The following is a 19,744-nucleotide window of genomic DNA, read 5'->3' as shown; positions in this document are numbered from 1 at the left end:
GATCTGGAGCACTACGTTAAACAACTTTTAAGCTTTTTTGTGTAGATAAATAAAAACAATATGAGGATTTTTAAGTAAAAAAAAAATGTTTTTGTATATACTGTGTTAAGCTATAAAGTGTGCTAATATTAGTATCAAACATGTTAGAGATTTGTGGACCAATAGCAGAGCAGGATTCAGAAACCAATCACAAGTCACTTTATTGCGACGTGAAAGAGCCTGCCAACTAGCTACGCATTCTCGTGTGCACTGGTGATGAAACAACAAAATAAACGTATTAAGCTAGCCATAAAGTATATACACTGGTGAGTTATGGTGAAAGTAATTGTTTTTGTATATACTTTTAAATTTTTGGGATTTACAATCTTAAATTAATGAAATACAAATATATTAGAACTTTTCTTGCAAGCTAAGGTGAGATACTGGGCTAGCCAAATGTATACATTAAAATGTGTGGAATAGTAGCTAGCTTGCCAGCTAACAATTATCTACGTGTGGAAAACCATCAATAAAAACAATGGTGTGTTGCTACGCATACATCAAAACCAACCTCAGCTCTTATTATCACATGCCATCACTCAGCCTTGTTGGTTAGACACACTAGCTAGCTATTTACGTAAAGACTGCCAGCTAACTTGACTCAATTGCGGTCTGTGATCTTGTATTACTGTACTGATTGTAACGTGTTAGTAAGTTATCTCCTGTGATGTCTACTAGAAACAAGTATGGATCCGCCTAAAGACGTGCAACCGCCAAAACAGCAACCCATGATATACATATGTGGAGGTAATGTCTGCTATTTGGATTTGTCCTGGGGACATCAGTCTTGGACCTTATTAATGAGTGTTGAGCTAAAGATACTGTCTAAAGGAAACAGAATGTGTAACATAGATGACGTACTAGGGTAAAATCTATTATGGAAAACCCTGATAAACGATATAATGTCATCGACCTTTCCCCCTCAAACAGAATGCCATACAGAGAATGAAATAAAGGCTCGTGATCCTATCCGATGCAGAGAGTGTGGATACAGAATCATGTACAAGAAGAGAACAAAGAGATGTATCCTTTTCAACAGTTCTGGAGTATGTTGTGTTCCAGTTAAGGTTACACTTTTAAGTTACCTCACTAAGCCCCAAATCCTGCTTCGTAGTAGCATTATTAAGGCTGGAAAATACATCACTTCCTTTAGGTGCAGACGGGAAGTTTTGGGGAGACACGTTTTTAATGTTGTGCTGCACAATGTTGTGTTTACCATCAATGCACAAGGTTGGTAATACTTCCAGTCTGCTTTCAATTTCTACCCATCATGCAGTGTCACACAGCCTCCCACACTCTAACATGCTTTTGCCAGCATAATTACATACCTGAAGCCAGTACTCAAGCTAAAATAGGTGAAGCATAATCAGGAGGCAATTTAGGCCAACATGTTTTGAGGTATTGAGACAATTGTTACTTTCTGTGAGTGTATCAGTTTTCTCTTAACATTTTTGAAAAGGTTCATGTTCATTGTTTATTATTTCATTTTTCTTGTTGAAGTCCTTAACTTAAATTCCAGTGGTTGTGTTTGACGCACGGTGACTGGGATGTGTTTCTCCATTTCTTATGTAGTATTTGTGTATCACAGTGTGAATAAATTAGGACTGCAACTCAATTGTCTGTTTAACATAGAAGATTGCAAATAAAGTAATTTTCTTTTTTCTTACTGACTTCCCAAACCTTGAGGATGTTGACCATGAATGTAGCTGTATTTCAGGACAGAACCTTTGAAAGAGCATATAAAAATACCTTATTTAGACTTTTAATTTTATTGACCTGAAGTTGGTAGTTTGTATAATGTACACCTCACTTTATAACCTGGTGGCATAACATACTCTACAGTAGTTGGTCAGTGCTGGTATCACCGTTCTGGTGGCTTGGATATTACTATATTACATTGATATTTAATCTAATTAGAGATAAATAATGATTTAATGATGGTATGTTAGTTTTGGCTGATGTGGTTCGAAACCTTGCTGAATATATAACAGAATATAGTTATATATACATATGTGTATAAGATTCAGTTAACCTGTTTTAAACATTTGGACATGTGTCGTTGGTTAATTCACAACGCCCCCAAGTGAGTACATACATGAATAATGATATGCCTTAGGTGTTGTGCAGGAGAGCAAGACATTACAAAGTAGAATAGATAGAAATAGTGTAGAAAAAAATAAAGCATGTTTGGGTTGTATTTTTCATGTAGAACATGTAGCTCATATCTGCTCTGAATACATACAGTGTCTGTGTTTATTTTATTTTTTTCCTCATTGAACACACCAGTCAGACCAGTGTCCCTATCTCTTGAGCTCTGCGGCACTGCAATGCAACAACACCCCCCCCCCCCCCGCTCCACTCATGATGTCACTGCTGACACCTCCAATGGGGGTGTGTCTGACAGAATTATTTCAGCCAATTAGGCTTCAGCTTGAGAAGGAGAGGGTGGAGGAGGGAAGGAGTGAGCGAGCTTTTGACACTCTGCAGCGAGTAGTGCAGCTATGGGGAACACACAGGAGAGGCCTCCTGGCCAAGGAGATGGACTGGGGACTAAAGCCGAGCAGACCATCCCAGGGAACAGAACACGTAGTAGGGCAGGCAGCACGGAGAAGCCCAGAGCGCAGAGACCTCCAGAGAAGGCGGCCACCGTGGCCAATGGAAACCAGAAGACGGCGGGTCAAGTTGGGGAAAAGAAAAGTCAAGACAACAAATGTAGGGTAGCTGAGGACACCAGCTACCTGGATGCCCCTGCAGGTGCCCTGCCACCCCATTTGGCACGCCTGAAAAATGAAGGGAACCATCTTTTCAAAAATGGACAGTTTGGAGATGCAGTGGAAAAATACACCCAAGCCATTTCTGGATGTTCTGATGCAGGTGAATCAGCACAACTGAGAAGTTTTAAATTGACTGCATTTTAGAATGTTGTTATACTTCAGTCAATACTTGCCTTATGTGATATATACTTGGTTTGTACCTGTAGTGTCCAACATTTTTAAGAAACGAAACCCTGTTTTTTTATTTATGTAAGAAATAGGTAGACCCCTTTCTACCAAGGCCTACCTTATATATTTTTTTGGGGTCAATGAGCTTAATTTAGACATTGAAATTGTATGAGTCAATAATGGATTATGACAGAAAGTTAGCTCTGGCAGACACAGAATATTACCTCTGTAAATATCCAGTTTCTTCTAGAGGCTAGTGTCAGAAAGTCGAGGGGTATCAGATGCAAGTTCAGCTGTAGGGCTTCTGGGCCTAGGACTAGTGGGTTGGTTTCCATAGTGACTGCAGCATACTGTGTGATGTAGCAAATACTCAAGGTAAATTACGAAAGAGTACACATATTGCACCAATATTCTCCAACCCTTTACCCTAAAATATATTCATGCACTCTCATGAGCTTCAAAGCATTTGCACGAAAGACTATTCTCATGGCTTAGATTTTAAAATCTACACACATAGCCAAGACAGACAGGGTTGGCTTAGCGTGGAGTGATTGATGGTCGAACAGGCATTCTAAAGCTGCAGTGTGTGCTTCCAACAGAAAGAGCAGTAGAAGGCCTTTTTACAAATGACTGACTACTCCATTTAAAAAGCTGCAGTCCAACAATCACTTAGGAAGTTAGTAGGATGTTGTTGTTTGTCCACTTCTAGTAATACTACTAAACCCACTTGATAAATTAGTCTAGCCTTGAACTAACCTCTGCAGTTCCAGTAGTCAGAAGAAAATAGAAGTGTCATTTTGTGTCTCTAGAGGTGGACAGCCCAGATGACCTGTCTATCCTGCACTCCAACAGAGCTGCCTGCCACCTGAAAGATGGCAACAGCGTAGACTGTATCAGTGACTGTACCAGGTGAGACACTCAACGTTCCCACCCGAAAGCTACAGTAACCAGTGCCATGAAAGGGAGTTTCATTCACTTGTGTGAACCGCTCTACTATCAAGCACTCACCCTCTAGACACTGATGTAGGCGACAACCCAACACATCCACCCAGTACTGACTAGTCTAAATGAATGTAGATTGGGGCAGTGCTTACCTAGAGGTGTATTGGCAAAACCCCAAGGCAAACCCAAGTGTAATTGTTATAGAGAGAAAATAGGGTGTTGTTAGTAAATATGTTCTTGTTGAAAACCAAGCGTAGTTTGTCATATGTAATCATATACATATGATAATACACATATGAAACACCACATCAGTGTGTGTGGGTAGTGGGTGTCAGATGTAGTCAGAGACACCCTCAAACTCGCAAGTTCGGGAACGGCACTCGCAAGCTATGCACATGTTCAATCCACGCTCAATCTCACATGTTCCAGGCTCAGTGAGGCTAAGTCTCCAACCACCTGGCACACGATGTGACCAACAGCAGGCTGGGAGTCTCTCTCTCTCTCTCTCTCTCTCTCTCTCTCTCTCTCTCTCTCTCTGATACTCTCCCGCCCTACTACTGTACATAACCTCCATGTCGCTCACCCTCCTCTCTGATCCTATTACCTACCCATCCCAGAGCTTTGGAGCTACATCCCTTCTCCCTGAAAGCCCTCCTGCGCAGGGCCATGGCCTATGAGTCACTGGAGCGCTACCGTAAGGCCTATGTGGATTACAAGACTGTGCTGCAGATTGACACAGGGACGCAGGCTGCCCATGACAGCGTTCACAGGTGAGCCGGGCACCAATCGGATTAGTCTCACAGACAATAATGGGCGGATGGGGGATTCTCATTGGTCAATGTGGAAAAACTTGGCATTGGCATTGATTGTAATGTCACAAATGACGTTGACAACGTTATATTATGCGTCGATTTCGCTACGTTCAATAGACTGATTCAAAAGTGCTTTAATACGCTTGTCTACACTGGTTTTTCTGAGGAAACATGGGCCTCCATAATGGATCGTGTGTGTGTGTGTCCCAGGATCACCAAGATGCTCATAGAGCAAGATGGTCCGAATTGGAGAGATCAGCTTCCAGAGATCCCCCTGGTCCCTCTGTCGGCCCAGCAGCACCGCCAAGAGAAGCCCCACAGTGCCAAGCTCAACGAGGCCCGTGCTGCACAGAAGGAAGGTCAGCCATGTTATCTGTTTACGTTGGCGCACAGTGAAACGGTCTGATAGAGCACCTCCAGCACACAGCCAGACAGTCACTCTCACACACTCTTCATTTTGGATTGCATTACAAGCGGTGTGGGCACTTGAACAAATAATGAAATAAGAAAATGATTGTGCCACAGAGAATCAGGTGAATGGCAGCGTAAGCACTCTTTTTGACAACAGTGTATTCAGACTCAATTAATAATGCAGAGTGTAACCGGATAGTCACAGAACAGCTGTGCTGTAATGGAACAACCTTGCTCATGTTTCCTACTGGTTGGCTGAAGAATGGAGCTGAGAGGCCCTACATAATCCACACACATACATTCGGAAGAAGCGAATGACACAAAACACAGCTTATTAACATATCTCTGAATAGTACACAATTACTGATTGAACACACTTATAACATACCTGCAGATATAGAAAAGGTAGGTGGTACAGTATATTACAGTATATGTACAGTTAAAAAGTCTAAAGAATGAGCCACAGTCCTGTCTTCACCGTCCCCAACTGGTCGGCTATCACACTTGGATAAGATATTTGAACGACACACCAAACGTAAGAAATTTCACTCGGGGAATGGAAAGAGCAGCTATGTAGAGTCCAAGCTATTTCAATTGCACAAAAATCACACATTAGCCTTTTTTGTGGCCTTTTCATGCTTCATTTGACGGTGAAAGTATGAGATACACAGTGGAGAGAGAGTGGGGAAGACATGCACAAATGTCCAAGGAGTCAAACCTGGGCCGCTGTGGGCTCAGCCCATATGGTATGCAAACGAACCGGTGAGCCACCATATGAACAGTTTATAATATGTCTCACACTGAACCTTATCATCTCACATATTATAAGTAATGACTTAATTTTGTCACACACTTAGTGTCCATGGGTGAGTGTGTGTCCCCAAAGTAAGCAGAGGAAGTCGATTTTCCACTTAAGTCATTAATTCTGCTCATGATTTATTGATTTATTTTAATCAAACTTGAGAACATTCCGGAGGGTTGGTAGGAATGTTTCTTGTTTGTGCCAGATGCACTGGGAAGAAAAACCTCAAAACAGAAATTCTCATACAGGCACAATACGTCCTTTTGCTGATTGGCTCTATTTTTGACATGTTGTTCTCATCTCCCCTCTGCAGCCAAAAAACAAGAGGCTTGTTTCACATCCTTCAAACAGGCGGGGAATGACCTAGTGAGGAAAGGCCACTTCCAGGAGGCCCTGGAAAAATACAACGAGTGCCTTCAGATCAAGCCCGGTGAATGTTCCATCTTGACAAATAGGTACTGTAGGACATACTGCAGTCTCTACGTTAATAAGAAAAGCAACCTTTTTTGTTTACACACCATGAATTACACACCATAATGTTTTAATAGTATAGGGTAGTGTAAACCCAAGTAAAATCTTTTACCTCAGCTATCCTTACCTCTCACTCTCAAATGTATAGCCTATATTTTGGAATGGAAAAAAGGACTGATGAATCAAGAGTAGAGTTCACCTAAGGACCTAATAAATGCTATTTTAGCTTCAGTTCTTTGTATCCGTTCACACAGAGCCATCTGCTACCTGAGACTGGACCGCTGTGAAGAGGCTAGACAGGACTGTGACTCCGCCCTACAGCTGGAGCCAACCAATAAGAAGGCTTTCTACAGACGTGCACTGGCCCATAAGGGTTTACAGGTGATTTTATGTGTTGTGCATGCATGTACAGTATGTCTACATCCCAAGCGCTCTTCGCTTGTGTGTGTACATAGTTGTGCACTGTAACTTCATCTATCTGTTGGTGTGTGGGATAATGCACAGGACTATCTGGCTGCCACTAATGACCTACAGGAAGTGCTACAGTTAGATCCTCATGTCCAGGAAGCGGAACAGGAGCTTGAGGTTGTGACTGGCCTGTTTCGACAGAGTCTGATGGACGGTGCAACAGACAAACCCAGGGTAGGTGAACCTAACTACAGGACGAACCAACATAACACGCTCACTACTGTGTCAGTGTTAGAGGTTTTATAACACAGACACACGCACAGCAGGCGTTGAAACACTCACTATGTACAGGAATGCACACACACTTTGGTTCACTGTACTCTGGCATCATAATTGTGGTATGTTCTTCGTGTCCTTTGTAACCATGGAGAATATCAGTGACCAACTAAGTGTCCTTAGTTGGAGTGAATGTTTAATATTTTATATTGCATATTTATATCTCCCCTTCCTCTCATCAGAATTGAAGAGGCTCCAGAAAAAGAAAGAAGAGATTGAGAGAAGAAAGACTAACACAATAGACTCCTGGGCAGGACCCACAGAAGAGCTGTACACGCCAACACACTCATCCCACAATGGAAATTGCCAGTTTTGGGCAAAGATAAAGGATGTCATCTTCAATAGACTAGCTCTGCTTTTTAAGAGTCACAAATATTTTGTCCCAAAAAGCAGGAATATTTTTCCATAACTCTTGGGCAGACAAGCGGCACTGTAACTTGTCTGTTTTTCAGACAGCTAGGCAGCTTTTCCTTTAGCATGATCATAAACAGCCCCCCTGGTGGATGTGATAGATAAAACAGCAACGCTGCAAGCCAATTGTTTACATCGTGAAAGTACATCTTGGAAAATAGTTGTGAAATACAAGCAGTATCCAGATGCACGTAGAAAGAGGTGTGTGCCTTATCAATATTCAAACTCAATTGACAGATTTGTGAAATCCGTGAATCAGTAAATCCTTATGTGTATGATTCTTGAAATAAGTTCTTGATTCATCGATCAATTCTGGATTCTTGAAAAGGGAAAATGTTTTCAAGTTGGTCAGACCCAATCAGTGACCTAAACACAAGTGGATATAAGTGACAGATCAACCAATCTTGTTTCAATCTTGAATGTGACCAAGACAATTGTATGGTATATACATTTATACAGTATTTATTGGTTTGTTGTAAAATATTGCCTCCTTAGTGGCCAGGGTAGACTTGACAAAATCTACATGCAATGGCTTGCATGTTCTGAATCAATTCCTTAAGCAATTTGGATGCTTTTCTTTGAAGTTGTTTTATGACTAAACTGACATTAAGGTAATTCTGCTTTTTACTATATACACCTTAAACTCTTCAGCATGTTTATATCATTGACACAAAATCATTCTCCAAAATCCAATTCTCTACATCACAATCTCAATTCTTTTTCAGAAATTGTCCACACTGCTTGATTCAGCTGTTTATTTTTTTAGATATGCATATTGTAAAGCAAAAATGAGTAACAAACAAATGAAGTACATCTCTCCTGCGCAGGTACGAAATCAGACCTGGCACAAGTATTCAAAAAATACAATGAATTACAGAAATTTAGGAAGCTAATAAAGTCCTCCTTGCGGCACTGAACCATTTCAGAGTTGATTATTAAGCAGCACCACTGTGGACGGGAAATTAACTGAATTAATCTGCAGAACAAGCCATACACCGACCCAGCCTATTCCCCCACTTGAGCCAGCCACCAACAGTCTGGTTGCTTGGTTTTGTTGTATCACTGCAGTTTGTTTTTTAACACATGTGTTTTTTAAAGGCACCATTAATACTGTACATGACATCCATAAACATTATTTCATCTACAACCTAGAAAGATCCAATATAACATTTTAACCAAATGACAAATGAGTCAACCCTTTTTTTAAATTTTGTTTGACAATTCTCCATATGTCAATCAAGCAATCCAAATGTATAATCTGAATAACTGAATGTAGCCTGTCTTCAGTGCAGGTCCATATGGTTCTTCTAGGTCGTAGACACATTTCAGCTTAGTCCAAGAATATTTCTCATTACTCTTTCATCCAGCTTGGAGCTGCTTTGATCCGTCTTGTTGAAAAGGATGATAAACATTTGGTCGTCTTTTACAAAATGGCAATCAACTCCTACCCAAATCAGACAAGCTTTCCACTTGTGTGGATCTGAGAAGGGCAGGATAGGGTTAATCAAGATGGTAGTAGCATCTGACAGGCAAGACAGAATGTCTGCCATCCTGTCTGTCTAGTCATCTCATATCTATAGAAGTATGCATGTGGGTTAGGGCTGACTTGGCCCTAGGGGCTTCAACCATCACATAACACTGGTGGACCTTACAGAGGACCAAAAATTAGAAAAAAAAACCATGTCCTCTAAAATAAACAAAAAATACTACATAATTTTAAAAAAAGTAATCATGGAAACGTCATGAAAATATGACTATTGCATGGTCCCTCTTAGGTTATTGACACGTTGATGAGCTTTAATAGAAAGTTTCATATTCCTTTATGCTGTGGTGCTTTCTGATCACACTTTCAGGTGAACGCTCAAAAGTCTGCCTACTTTTGTATAATCTCCTCAATTTAATCATCCAAAAGTTCAATGAGCCCTTAAAGGCCTTTTGAGCAGGAAATGACTAATCATTGGCTACTGACATTCACCCTTTGATTTGACAGGTGGCACAGTTGTGGACCACAGTGTCATCAGTTCTCAAATCCTATCAGTTACTAAACACCTTCAACTTGTACGCCAGATGCACGTCTAGATTAGAATTTCTATCGTACTTCTGTGACCCATCTAATCTTCTTATGGCATGTTCACAGGTCAACACAAGGATCCTGGGATTGATCTGGGATTTGTGGCATCATGCCGGTGTTTTGAAAGAATTAAATTCCTAAGTGGACACACTGTAATTCCAAACTGAACTCTTTTCTTCTGTCTTCTGCTACATCCCCACATAAATCCTGCTTCAAACCTGCCAAAGTACATTCAACATTCATAGAGCTATAGTGCTCCAGCTATTGTGTCAACCAATGGCCTTGTAGATGGAGAGGGGCTTTGCATTAGCTGGCTGGCAGTCCTGCCATTGGGACCTGCCACGCCCAAAAGCTAGTCCCGCCCCTTGTCGGAACAGATAACCAATTAGCTCTGACCTCACTGGGTTCGTCTTTCATTTTCATCTCATTTTAACCTTTGCCGTATCACAAATACCTTTAACTTTTCCCACAACATTCTTGTTTCCACAGCTGACAAATCATCAATCACCAAGACGGTTGACCTCCCCAATGCAGTGAGTGTGCGATGCACTCCCTCTATGCGGAGGGCTTGAGGTTAGCTGTGAGAAGTAGCACAGTTTCACGGACACAGCTAGGTTGAGGTTAGCCATTAGCATTAGCATCCGAGGCAAGTCAGTGTGTCTGTGTAGTGACTCTAAATATTCGTTTGAATACAGCCACTTCTGGCTGGGCTTGCAGGCTGCTGGTGAACCACAGATGCTGTGGTGGTGTCGTTATTATTATTCTCCTTCAGGTCCTCTTCCACAACCAGGGAGTCAAGGGGCTCACTGTCCCAAATCAACCCAATGTTCTCCTCGGCAATGAAGAGAAGAGTCCCACCAACCCCCTCTGGGGAACCAGGGAGGGGTGGTGGTGATAGGGAGGTGGGGCCACCTCTCAGGACTGGACAGGTCTCCAGTCGGTCGTTCTCCACCTCAGCCAGCAGGGTGACCCCTGCATCCGGAGGGGCGATGGGGAGGCGTGGGTAGGGCTCCAGGCTGGGGGGCAGGGGGCGGGGGAACTCGTGGTCGGAGCAGCTGAACTCGGACAGGTGGCTGCAGTGGGAGTCGGCTACGGACGGCAGGCTCCCGCTCAGCGAGGGCGAGTCGAACTCGCTGGAGTTGGTGCTGCGCTGCTCCAGCAGGCGGGCCTCAACGTCCTCCAGCGTCTCCTCGATCTTGCTCCCGCCACTGCATTTCTTCCGCGGCTTGCCCTTGCTCTTCTTACCGCCAGAGCACGTGGACGACTCCTTGGTCCAGCGGCAGCTGGGGTCGTGGGGGCAGCCAGGGGGGCAGGCGCCCCCGGGGCCGTTGCTGCTGGCGTCGTCCAGGCTGCTGCTGGTGCTGGGGTGGCGGAGCTTCCTCTCCTGCTTGCCCTCCAGGTCCACCTGGCCCTCCAGGTCCACCTGGCCCTCCAGGTTGCTGCCGCCATCTCTGTGGGGCGACAACACAAATAGCAACTCTTAGCAAGAATGGACCTCTACCAGGGAGTCAGGTGGCTGAGCGGTTAGAGAATCGGGCTAGTAATCTGAAGGTTGCCAGTTCGATTCCCGGCCATGTAAAATGACATTGTGTCCTTGGGCAAGGCACTTCACCCTACTTGCCTTGGGGGAATGTCCCTGTACTTACTGTAAGTCACTCTGGATAAGAGCGTCTGCTAAATGACTAAATGTAAATGTACCACATTAGAGCCGACAATGGCGATTTAAATAAAAGGTTAATAATGAGACCTATCTTGCTGTAGCTTTTCTATTGGTTTCACCCTGTGCTCATACTTTGGAAGTGTAACAAAAAAGAAAAGAATGTGTTGTCGTCCTTTGTCAAGCGAGGGCTTGGCAGTGCTGACCTGTCCAAAGGCATATAGGCATTGAGGATGGAACCAGCCATGGCTCTTGTGCTGGCGTTGTCACTGTTAGTTCCCAGACTGACCGTGGCTGAATCTCCACTCAGGCTACACCTCTCCTTCTGCACGTCTGCCTGAACCTCCAACCTATCAGATGCAGACAGACAGACATTGGGTACACCGTCTTGTGTTACACACATAAATACACAACCAAGCTCAACCCTTCACTTTGTAAGTCGTTCATGAAAATGGGATATAGGTAGCCCAATTTGCATTCTACGTGGCATTAATCATAACCGTCACCCGTCTCTTACCGGTTATAACAGTTGACCACGGCGCTGCCTGACAGGCTGCCGGTAATGCTGGTCCCGGCCAGGGCCATGGTGCTGGCGTTCTCACTCAGGTTGTCCCGCATGGCTCCCACGCGCTCCATGTGGCTGCTGCTGGCGCTGAGGCTGCCCGTCATGCCCCCCACGCTGCCCTCCCCTATGCTCGGGTTGTGCCTCGTGTCTGCGACGGAGGTGGTATCTGTATTGGAGGGAGAAAAGGGGATCGTGAGAGAGAGAGAGAGAGAGAGAGAGAGAGAGAGAGAGAGAGAGAGAGAGAGAGAGAGAGAGAGAGAGAGAGAGAGAGAGAGAGAGAGAGAGAGAGAGAGAGAGAGAGAGAGAACAGACTCAACATGGTCCACTTCAAGTCGTAAAATATCCATAAGACTGTCTGGTAAGTGTGGAGGAAAGGCACATCTTAATATTCCTATATTATACTTGCATTCTTTATTCATACTTCCTCATGTTCAAAAGGTTCTCCTTATTCTGTCACTCCTTGGACCAACACATGAAACTGAGGCATCCCATTTCACTATGGAAGGCCATGTACTGTACCACAACGCACCCACAAATAATTTTAAAAACGGGAGGACAAATCACTAAAACAAAGAATTCAATAAACTGTCTCAAGGAATAGATTTGAAGTTCACGTGTACTGGACGAGGTTCAGATGATTATTGGACACACTGACCGGTGGCCGCCACCCCGCTGCCCACGTTCATGTCATTTTCGTCATCAAACTCGATGCGAACTCCTTTGCCATTGCCGGTGGAGACGCCGCACCCGCCACCGCGACACAGCGAGATGGGCACCACGCCATACACGTACGCCAGCATGATGGGTACACCGATACCTATGGACAGACACACAAACACACTTATGGTCTCCAAGCTAATATGCCTCACAAAAAGAGACAAAGAAGTTGACATTAACAGTGAGGGAGAGAAAAGCAAGATGATGGACTGACCGACGGTGACGGCTGCCACCACTGGTGACACTATGGCAGACAGGGTCACACCACCCGCTATCACCAGGTTTCTCTTGTGTTTGGAGATGTTCTTGCCCTCGTAGCGATTATGAATCTGCGGGGAAAGGGGCAAGTTAGCCAGAGGTTAAGAGGCAAACTGCCCACAAAAAAAACATATAGGAACAATATATAGGAACAATATAGGAATATAGAAACACATCCTTAGATTTCAAATTTCTGAAAAGTAAGAAAAAGGCTAGTGGCAGAAATCTAAGTGCCACATAATGACTTGAAACATGGGCCCTGGCTGGATGTCTCATTATCAATGTGGAACAGAAAGACAGATCAGAGCCAATTGATGGTTAGCCCATTATCAATCTGAATGTGGAGGAGGTTGCCCAGCTGGTCCAAGTTACAAAAGTAATCAAATCCCCAGTCCGCTCAACATTAGAAAAACGTGCAATCTGATGCACAAGCAGGGAGAAAAGACAGTGGTCCGAACCACAGAGACGACAGATGTGTTGTTTTGATAAAACACTGACGTAGGCTACACCAAGAGGACTGGACATCATTTACAAATAAGCCTCTGCTCTAAGGTGGACGGTCATCTTTAAATCAGTTTTAGACTCTGTGGAACATAGCAATGAACACAAACCACCAACATGAACCACACACACAAAAGATCCTGACTGAGTGAACCAGACGTATTTGATCCTCAGGCACCGAGAGGCTGACCCTCACCTTCCTCCCCACGTAAACGGGAATCCCGAGGATCATGGCGGGGATGGCGATGCCGGCGATGAGGGCGATGCCCACGGGGGCGCCCACCAGCGTGCCCAGCTGCCACAGGATCTTCTTCTTCCTGCTCCACGGCTTCTTGCCCCAGAAGGTACAGCCTGAGGGACTGGGGGGGGGGGGGGGGAGGGGTTTGTGTTTGTATGAGCTTGGGTTGTTTGGGTTAGACTGCGTTGTCTTTGGGGGGGGGGGGGGGGGGGGGTACAACTGAGGAAAGAGGGAGTCAGGTGGCTGAGCAGTTAGGGAATCGGGCTAGTAATCAGAAGGTTGCCGGTTCGATTCCCGCCCGTGCTAAATGACGTTGTGTCATTGGGCAAGGCACTTCACCCTACTTGCCTCGGGGGAATGTCCCTGTACTTACTGTAAGTCGCTCTGGATAAGAGCTTCTGCTAAATGACTAAATGTAAAGAGAAAACTGAAAATAACCTGGATTCTGAAGGACTCGATGTGTTTGTCTAGCTGAATATACCCCCCCCCCCCCACCCACACACACCTAACTGGCAACACTACACCCACCGACGTGCTGATTGGACAATGGGTCATTTGAGTCTTGTCACAGGTAAGACCGGTTTAAGCTTCTTTAAAAACAATACATTGTTTGTGTGCCTTCGAAATAGTGTCAGTGATATGACTGACGATAACATCAGGAATGTCTTTGACAGGGGTGGGTGAGTGAGGGTCTCACCTCAGATAGTGCAGGTCAGAGATCTCCTTCATGCACAGCCAGCAGAACTCGCTGCCGCACACGGCGCAGGTCATGTGATTACAGCTGCCGTCGTTCATCTTGATGATGTAGGCAGCGCAGCGCGGGCAGGGCTTGATGTCATCAGCTGGTGGAGAACAGAGCCACAGGTTCAACATGTGTATTTCAATCTGATATATATCTGGTATATGTATCAGTACACAAAGGGTGCGTTTGTTTTGGGGCGCGTGCTGCACCTGCGGCCCCGCTCTCCTGGCTGTAGCTGAGGGAGGAGGATCTGAAGGTCCTCAGTCTGAGGCTCTGGGCCCTCTGCAGGCGGGCGGCGTCACAGGTCTGGTTGGGGTGCCACAGCTGCTTGCAGTGGTAGCAGAACTCTGTGCCGCAGCCCTCGCGGCCACACGTGATTTTGGGGCAGCTGGCGCAGCCAAAGGCAATGACTGCATACCTGGAAAACAGTGTGTGTGTGTGGGGGGGAGGGGGGTTATTTGGGTTCGAGGGACCACATTTTTTTGGTGCAGTGCAGAAATGTCACCTCTTCGGTTGTAATCATTTAACGGACACTTTCATCCATTGAAATGTTGCACCTGTGATGCAAACCTTCATCTGCAGTCAAATGTTCTACTACCGAGCTAAAGTGCATGAACTCGCTGTTCCAAAAAAGTGTGTCATGCCCCATAGACGCCACATCTCCCGGTCAAGTTCTTACCCGCAGTCGGGGGCGGGGCACCAGCGGCAGTCGGGGTCGGCGACCAGCCAGCGGCGCAGCATGAACTCCTCGTACTTGTCCATGAGGGCGCGGTCGGCCAGGATCATGCGGATGTCGTGGGGGTTGTAGCGCTCCGAGCACTCCGGGCAGCAGATGTTGACGCGGCTCTCGGAGATCTCGATGCGCAGGTACTGGCGCAGGCAGTCGGCGCACGAGCGGTGGTGGCACGTCATGATGTCGGGGAAGCGCTCGCGGGCGTGCTGCAGCAGGCACAGCGGGCACTCCAGCAGGTCGCCGGCCGAGGACGGAGACACGGAGGAGGCGGAGGAGGACGTGGAGGGGACCCCCGGGGGAGCGTAACCCTTGTGGCCCGCCTCGGAGGAGTGGATGCTCTCCACGCTGGCGATCCCGTCGACCCCGCCTCCGCCGCGGAGGGCGCGGGACTTGCGCTTGGGGTCACGCTCGGGGCGCCGCCGCCGCCCGAAGAGCGAGTGGAGGGAGAGGCGTCTCTTCTTGGGCGTCTTTCGGCCGGAGGGCAGACTGACGGACGAGGCGGCCGAGTGGAGGTCGCGCTCGGACCCCGAGGCGCCGTGGGGAGGCTGCTGGGGGTTCATCTTCCTGGAGGGAAGCTGGCGTCACCGTCCCAGGGAACAGGAGACGCAGAGGGGAGGGAGGGGTCAGAGGGGCGAGTGGGAGTTTCAGCTGTTATGACATGGTGGGTTTCAGGTCTGGGTGGGTGGGGGATTTTCTTTTCTGGTCAGACCAGGTCTAGTCTGGCATAAAGGTGACGGGCAGATAGCAATCTGTGTGAGAGAGAAAATAAAATAGTGAGACTAAACACTGAGAGATATTCCTTCAATATCACTCCATGTTTCAAATCGAGCAACACAATTCTTACTATTCCTTCTTGGCTGAGTTGTGATTGACTGCTCTTCTCGGGCATTTAAGCCTAACAAACGCTATTCCACATTAAATGTCAAATAGTCAACTTGACACAGAATTAAAAAAACGTATAACCACACCGTACGTGTGTGTTTTTAGGTTTTAATCAAGTAATTTCCGCTAACATTCCAGCTAAAGGTGCAGATTTTCTGACAGTGACGAGGCCCCCTGGGTTCCTTACTGAGACACATCTGAGATGGTCTTGACAACCACTGTGTGATACACAGTTACCATGAATGTCGATTGAAGAAGAATCCCTCAGATGAGACACACCCAAAATAACAACAGACCATAAATAGCTTTTCTGTCAAAAGCTGTGCCAAATATCTGTCCGCTGGAGACCAAAATAACATTGTAGCTTCATCAAACCCAACGCAGACAGTCAATGGCTGTGCAGAAGTTAAGAGAGATTACGGAGAGGGTTGCCTGATCATAGAAAAAGTAGAAAAGCCAACTGCCATTCAAACCTATTTATACAACACACATCTATGACCATCAGGGTAAAGTATGTTTCCACAGCATTGCTCAAAGTTGGACCACTGTTGGAAAAGAAACGGATGTATTATTTCTTCCTTTTTATATAGAAACTTTAAGAGGGTCACACACACAGCTGCTGTGTGCAACACAAACATTACAGGTTAAAGCTATACTTCATTGGTGACTCAGACAATAACAGACATCGACATGCTCAGGTATGCAGAAGTACGCCCCAGAAGTCCTCATGAAACTAAGAAATGTTGCCCCAGAGTATATAACGAATACCAAAGATGACTCAACAGTGTTCATTACAAGACAAACTACCATGTTTACATAATGTAAACCTGGTTTACATTGGGGTCTTTACATGCTATGTAAGTCTGTTTCATCCTCCTGAAATGTAATCAAAATCAAAGCTCGTGTTTAAGAGGCATTAGACAGACCATAGTGCCACATGCCTGTCCTTCTAGCATACTGAAGGATGCATTTTGGCATTCTTAATTGTATTACCAGAAAGATCCCAGCAGGTGACGGCAGGCTGCGTGAGCTAACAGATAAGTCATTACCAGAAGTCAAATGGATGTTAAGGACAGAACTAAGGTCCCCTAATATGGTCCATGAGTTTTCAAACACACTCTCGAGTTATAGTAATGCCAAAGGAATGGAAATTACGGTAAACTTGGAGTTATTCTAAAATACCCCCAAAAAGAAATTATCAGTTCTCTTATTGGTATCGGCCACGAGAAGTAAAAGGTAATTACCGGTTACCAATGACTGCCGAGAAGAAAAAAAAGGTGTGCTTTCCTTATCTTATTACCAGTGTAACTAGGCTAGTGCTTTGTTGCCTATAATGTGTTTGCACTGTTCAGTGAAAATATTTTCCCATACCACAATTGCTAGATCTGCTTATCCTCTGAGCTGGACTGGAACTAGTATTAAACTAATTAGGGACTAAATAACAAACAAAACTTGCAAGCGAGTCTTGTTACGTTGAATGAAAAACGTTGATACGCAGGTTGGACAGTTATGTTAGCTAGCTATTGCTAATGTCACAGCTAGAGCTAGCTATGACGATAGGAGTTTAGAGCACAATCACATCCAATCTAGAACATAAGCTAGCTATACTGTAGCCTACAGTACAGTAACACTATTTGAGAGGTCCGTCCGGACGTCTTACTCTTATTTAGCAAACAGGCTACCTTTCCAACGTGCAGTCATTGTATCAAGTACCTTGGTCGCTAGATAACTAATTCAATAACCTTAGTTCCTTGGCTACATATTAATTCGATTGCCTTAGCAACTAATCATTCTGAAGAGTACAAAAAGCTTGTAAGGGGGCATGAAACTGCAGGATATCAAAAATGTTCTACATACAGACAGCATCAAAATGATTTCGCTAGCTATGGCATTTTGTAAATAATGAGACCCCCGTTTTAGCGTTGGTAGTCGACCTACGACGAAGTGAGCAATTTGTACTAGACTGGTCAAAAACAAATTAAACGTTATGGTTCTTGTCGTTGCATTGAAGACATTGCAACTGTGGGTTAGAAAGCTAGCCTAATTTTAGCAATGCATCTTAGCTTGTGCTAGCTAGCTAGTAATAGTGCTAGAGCTAGCTCTAACAAGTTCGCAACAGACACTGGCTAGTAAAACAAAGCGGTGGTGTGTGAGTTGAGGAAGTTGTGACCTCACTAACATTAGCTAGACTGCTTCAGATTTTCTCCACTTACCGTGAAAACAATCCACGAAAAATATGTCTTCGTTTAAGTCCAGAGGTAACATAAAGGGATTTCATAAGAAATGTGTAATTACAACTTGGCTAGGTCAAGATACGACAACTCCGGACGTCAGCTGTCCTGTCCCGTCTAGTTTAGGCACAGCTTTGTGGGCGGGTTTGTGATTCCTCCTGAGGAGCTCTCGGACGAACGGACGCGCACGCACACGCACACACAGAGAGAGAATGGAAGTGAAATGGTGGGTCGAACGTACTGAACTTGAACTCGATATCAATGTCAGAAAAAACTCTTTGCAAAAACATCTGTCTCAGGTTAAGATAGAAATGGGGAAAAAGTAGAAAGGAGCTCTAAATTGTGCATTTGACCTCTGAACCCACTTCAGTCATGTATGAATTAGAGTTGGATAAGGGGTTGGGCCTTGCTTTTTTATGATCAGATCCCTCTCAATAGGATAATGGGAAGGGAGGTCAGTAATTACTTGATCATGTCAGGTGAAATACAATGTTGCATAAAAGCCTTCTTAAACTTCTTAAATAATTACTTGACCTTCCCGGAGTAACAAAGATCAGTAGCTAAATACACAGCATACTTTTCAATCCAGTCCCAAAAGCTTAATCGTACGGTCTATGGAAGTCAAGAGAGGACAGGCTGCATTGATAGCAGGTTGGATAGTTTTAAGTGCGTATTGTCTCAGAGAAAAGCATTATAAGTCATCTGAAAATGTTAATGTACAACATAATTACTAACTACGATAAGAATCCAGATTATCAGATGGGAACTGAGGAACTCTTGGCAGACAGCATAGTAGAATTTGGATGAAGCGATAATGGCAGCAAGTTACTGTTATGGTTCATGTTGGAGTGGTCTGGTCCAGTACACCCTTTTCACCACTATTTGACAATACACCCTGTTACAAGAGTAACTGCAGGTGCAACAACTGCAAGTATTGAGCTCCATGCTCTGATGGGAATCAAAGAGTAACCACACTTCAATTTCAGCTGCATTCCAGAAACCTTGGATAGAAAACCTGAGCCAGAATTATACTCAGGGCCTTGGACTGGAAAGCGGTTTCACTTTCACAGGATGACAATATAGCAGACCAATAGGTACATCTTGTTAGTGTTCCAAAATGACCTGGTAGTATTGTAGTGTGATGCCAGAACACTGACTTCATGAATGCAGCTTGCATACATATCAAGTGACCAATTGATAGTATGCTTTCTGGGATTTAGGCTGCGTGAGATGGGACTACTTTCAAGCAGGTAATGGAGGCTTGTTGCAGACAGACGTTTCCCTCCACCAACTGTTTCAAACTAGATTACCATAGCAGTTTGAGACTTGAGATCATTGTGCATCTTCTGTAGACTGAGCCATATGATTTCTATCAGCCCATTGTCCTAAGGTATACATGGGTTCAGTATGTCTGATCATTTAAGAAATCATTGAATTGATGTACATTGGCATCATTTCATTTAGTTAATTAAATCTAGGCTAATAAACCAGTCAACCAAACCAAAGGTTACTTTCAGAATCTATAGGCTTCCAACCTAAAAACAAAGAGAGTGTTTTTTTTTAATCATTTTTATT

General features: G+C 44.7%; 3 protein-coding genes across 3 annotated transcripts; 2 read left to right on the top strand and 1 right to left on the bottom strand.

Annotated features, from left to right (window-relative positions):
* Positions 1-157: 157 nt before the first annotated feature.
* Positions 158-1,705, top strand: polr2k (RNA polymerase II, I and III subunit K). The gene is made up of 4 exons (XM_062486514.1): positions 158-305; positions 718-786; positions 970-1,062; positions 1,559-1,705. Exons 2-4 carry the CDS (start codon positions 726-728, stop codon positions 1,579-1,581), a joined length of 177 nt encoding a protein of 58 aa, XP_062342498.1. The 5' UTR covers positions 158-305; positions 718-725; the 3' UTR covers positions 1,582-1,705.
* A 153-nt stretch (positions 1,706-1,858) lies between these two features.
* On the top strand, positions 1,859-8,491 carry spag1a (sperm associated antigen 1a). Its single transcript, XM_062486513.1, has 8 exons — positions 1,859-2,913; positions 3,791-3,890; positions 4,541-4,693; positions 4,946-5,094; positions 6,262-6,403; positions 6,674-6,800; positions 6,924-7,061; positions 7,346-8,491. Exons 1-8 carry the CDS (start codon positions 2,541-2,543, stop codon positions 7,349-7,351), a joined length of 1,188 nt encoding a protein of 395 aa, XP_062342497.1. The 5' UTR covers positions 1,859-2,540; the 3' UTR covers positions 7,352-8,491.
* On the bottom strand, positions 8,316-18,361 carry rnf19a (ring finger protein 19A, RBR E3 ubiquitin protein ligase). Its single transcript, XM_062486511.1, has 10 exons — positions 18,152-18,361; positions 15,003-15,805; positions 14,533-14,741; positions 14,279-14,423; positions 13,540-13,702; positions 12,799-12,913; positions 12,523-12,684; positions 11,820-12,033; positions 11,509-11,652; positions 8,316-11,096 (listed from the first exon to the last, which is right to left on the bottom strand). Exons 2-10 carry the CDS (start codon positions 15,614-15,616, stop codon positions 10,319-10,321), a joined length of 2,544 nt encoding a protein of 847 aa, XP_062342495.1. The 5' UTR covers positions 15,617-15,805; positions 18,152-18,361; the 3' UTR covers positions 8,316-10,318.
* Positions 18,362-19,744: the final 1,383 nt, after the last annotated feature.

This window comes from Osmerus eperlanus, chromosome 20 (genome assembly GCF_963692335.1).
Source record: "Osmerus eperlanus chromosome 20, fOsmEpe2.1, whole genome shotgun sequence".
In the NCBI taxonomy this organism is placed as follows: domain Eukaryota; kingdom Metazoa; phylum Chordata; class Actinopteri; order Osmeriformes; family Osmeridae; genus Osmerus; species Osmerus eperlanus.
Note: the sequence above shows the minus strand (reverse complement) of the source record. Positions and strands in the feature narration are given on the sequence as shown.

Bases quoted from the DNA above. Each gene is read 5' to 3' on its own strand.
- polr2k (XM_062486514.1), top strand. From the start codon at position 726: ATGGATCCGCCTAAAGACGTGCAACCGCCAAAACAGCAACCCATGATA. The intron at 787-969 runs GTAATGTCTGCT...CCCCTCAAACAG, and splicing joins CATGATATACATATGTGGAG to AATGCCATACAGAGAATGAA. The intron at 1,063-1,558 runs GTATCCTTTTCA...CTTAAATTCCAG, and splicing joins CAAGAAGAGAACAAAGAGAT to TGGTTGTGTTTGACGCACGG.
- spag1a (XM_062486513.1), top strand. From the start codon at position 2,541: ATGGGGAACACACAGGAGAGGCCTCCTGGCCAAGGAGATGGACTGGGG. The intron at 4,694-4,945 runs GTGAGCCGGGCA...TGTGTGTCCCAG, and splicing joins GCCCATGACAGCGTTCACAG to GATCACCAAGATGCTCATAG. The intron at 6,801-6,923 runs GTGATTTTATGT...GATAATGCACAG, and splicing joins TGGCCCATAAGGGTTTACAG to GACTATCTGGCTGCCACTAA.
- rnf19a (XM_062486511.1), bottom strand. From the start codon at position 15,616: ATGAACCCCCAGCAGCCTCCCCACGGCGCCTCGGGGTCCGAGCGCGAC. The intron at 12,914-13,539 runs GTGAGGGTCAGC...CTTTCCCCGCAG, and splicing joins CCGTTTACGTGGGGAGGAAG to ATTCATAATCGCTACGAGGG. The intron at 11,653-11,819 runs GTAAGAGACGGG...TGCATCTGATAG, and splicing joins GTGGTCAACTGTTATAACCG to GTTGGAGGTTCAGGCAGACG.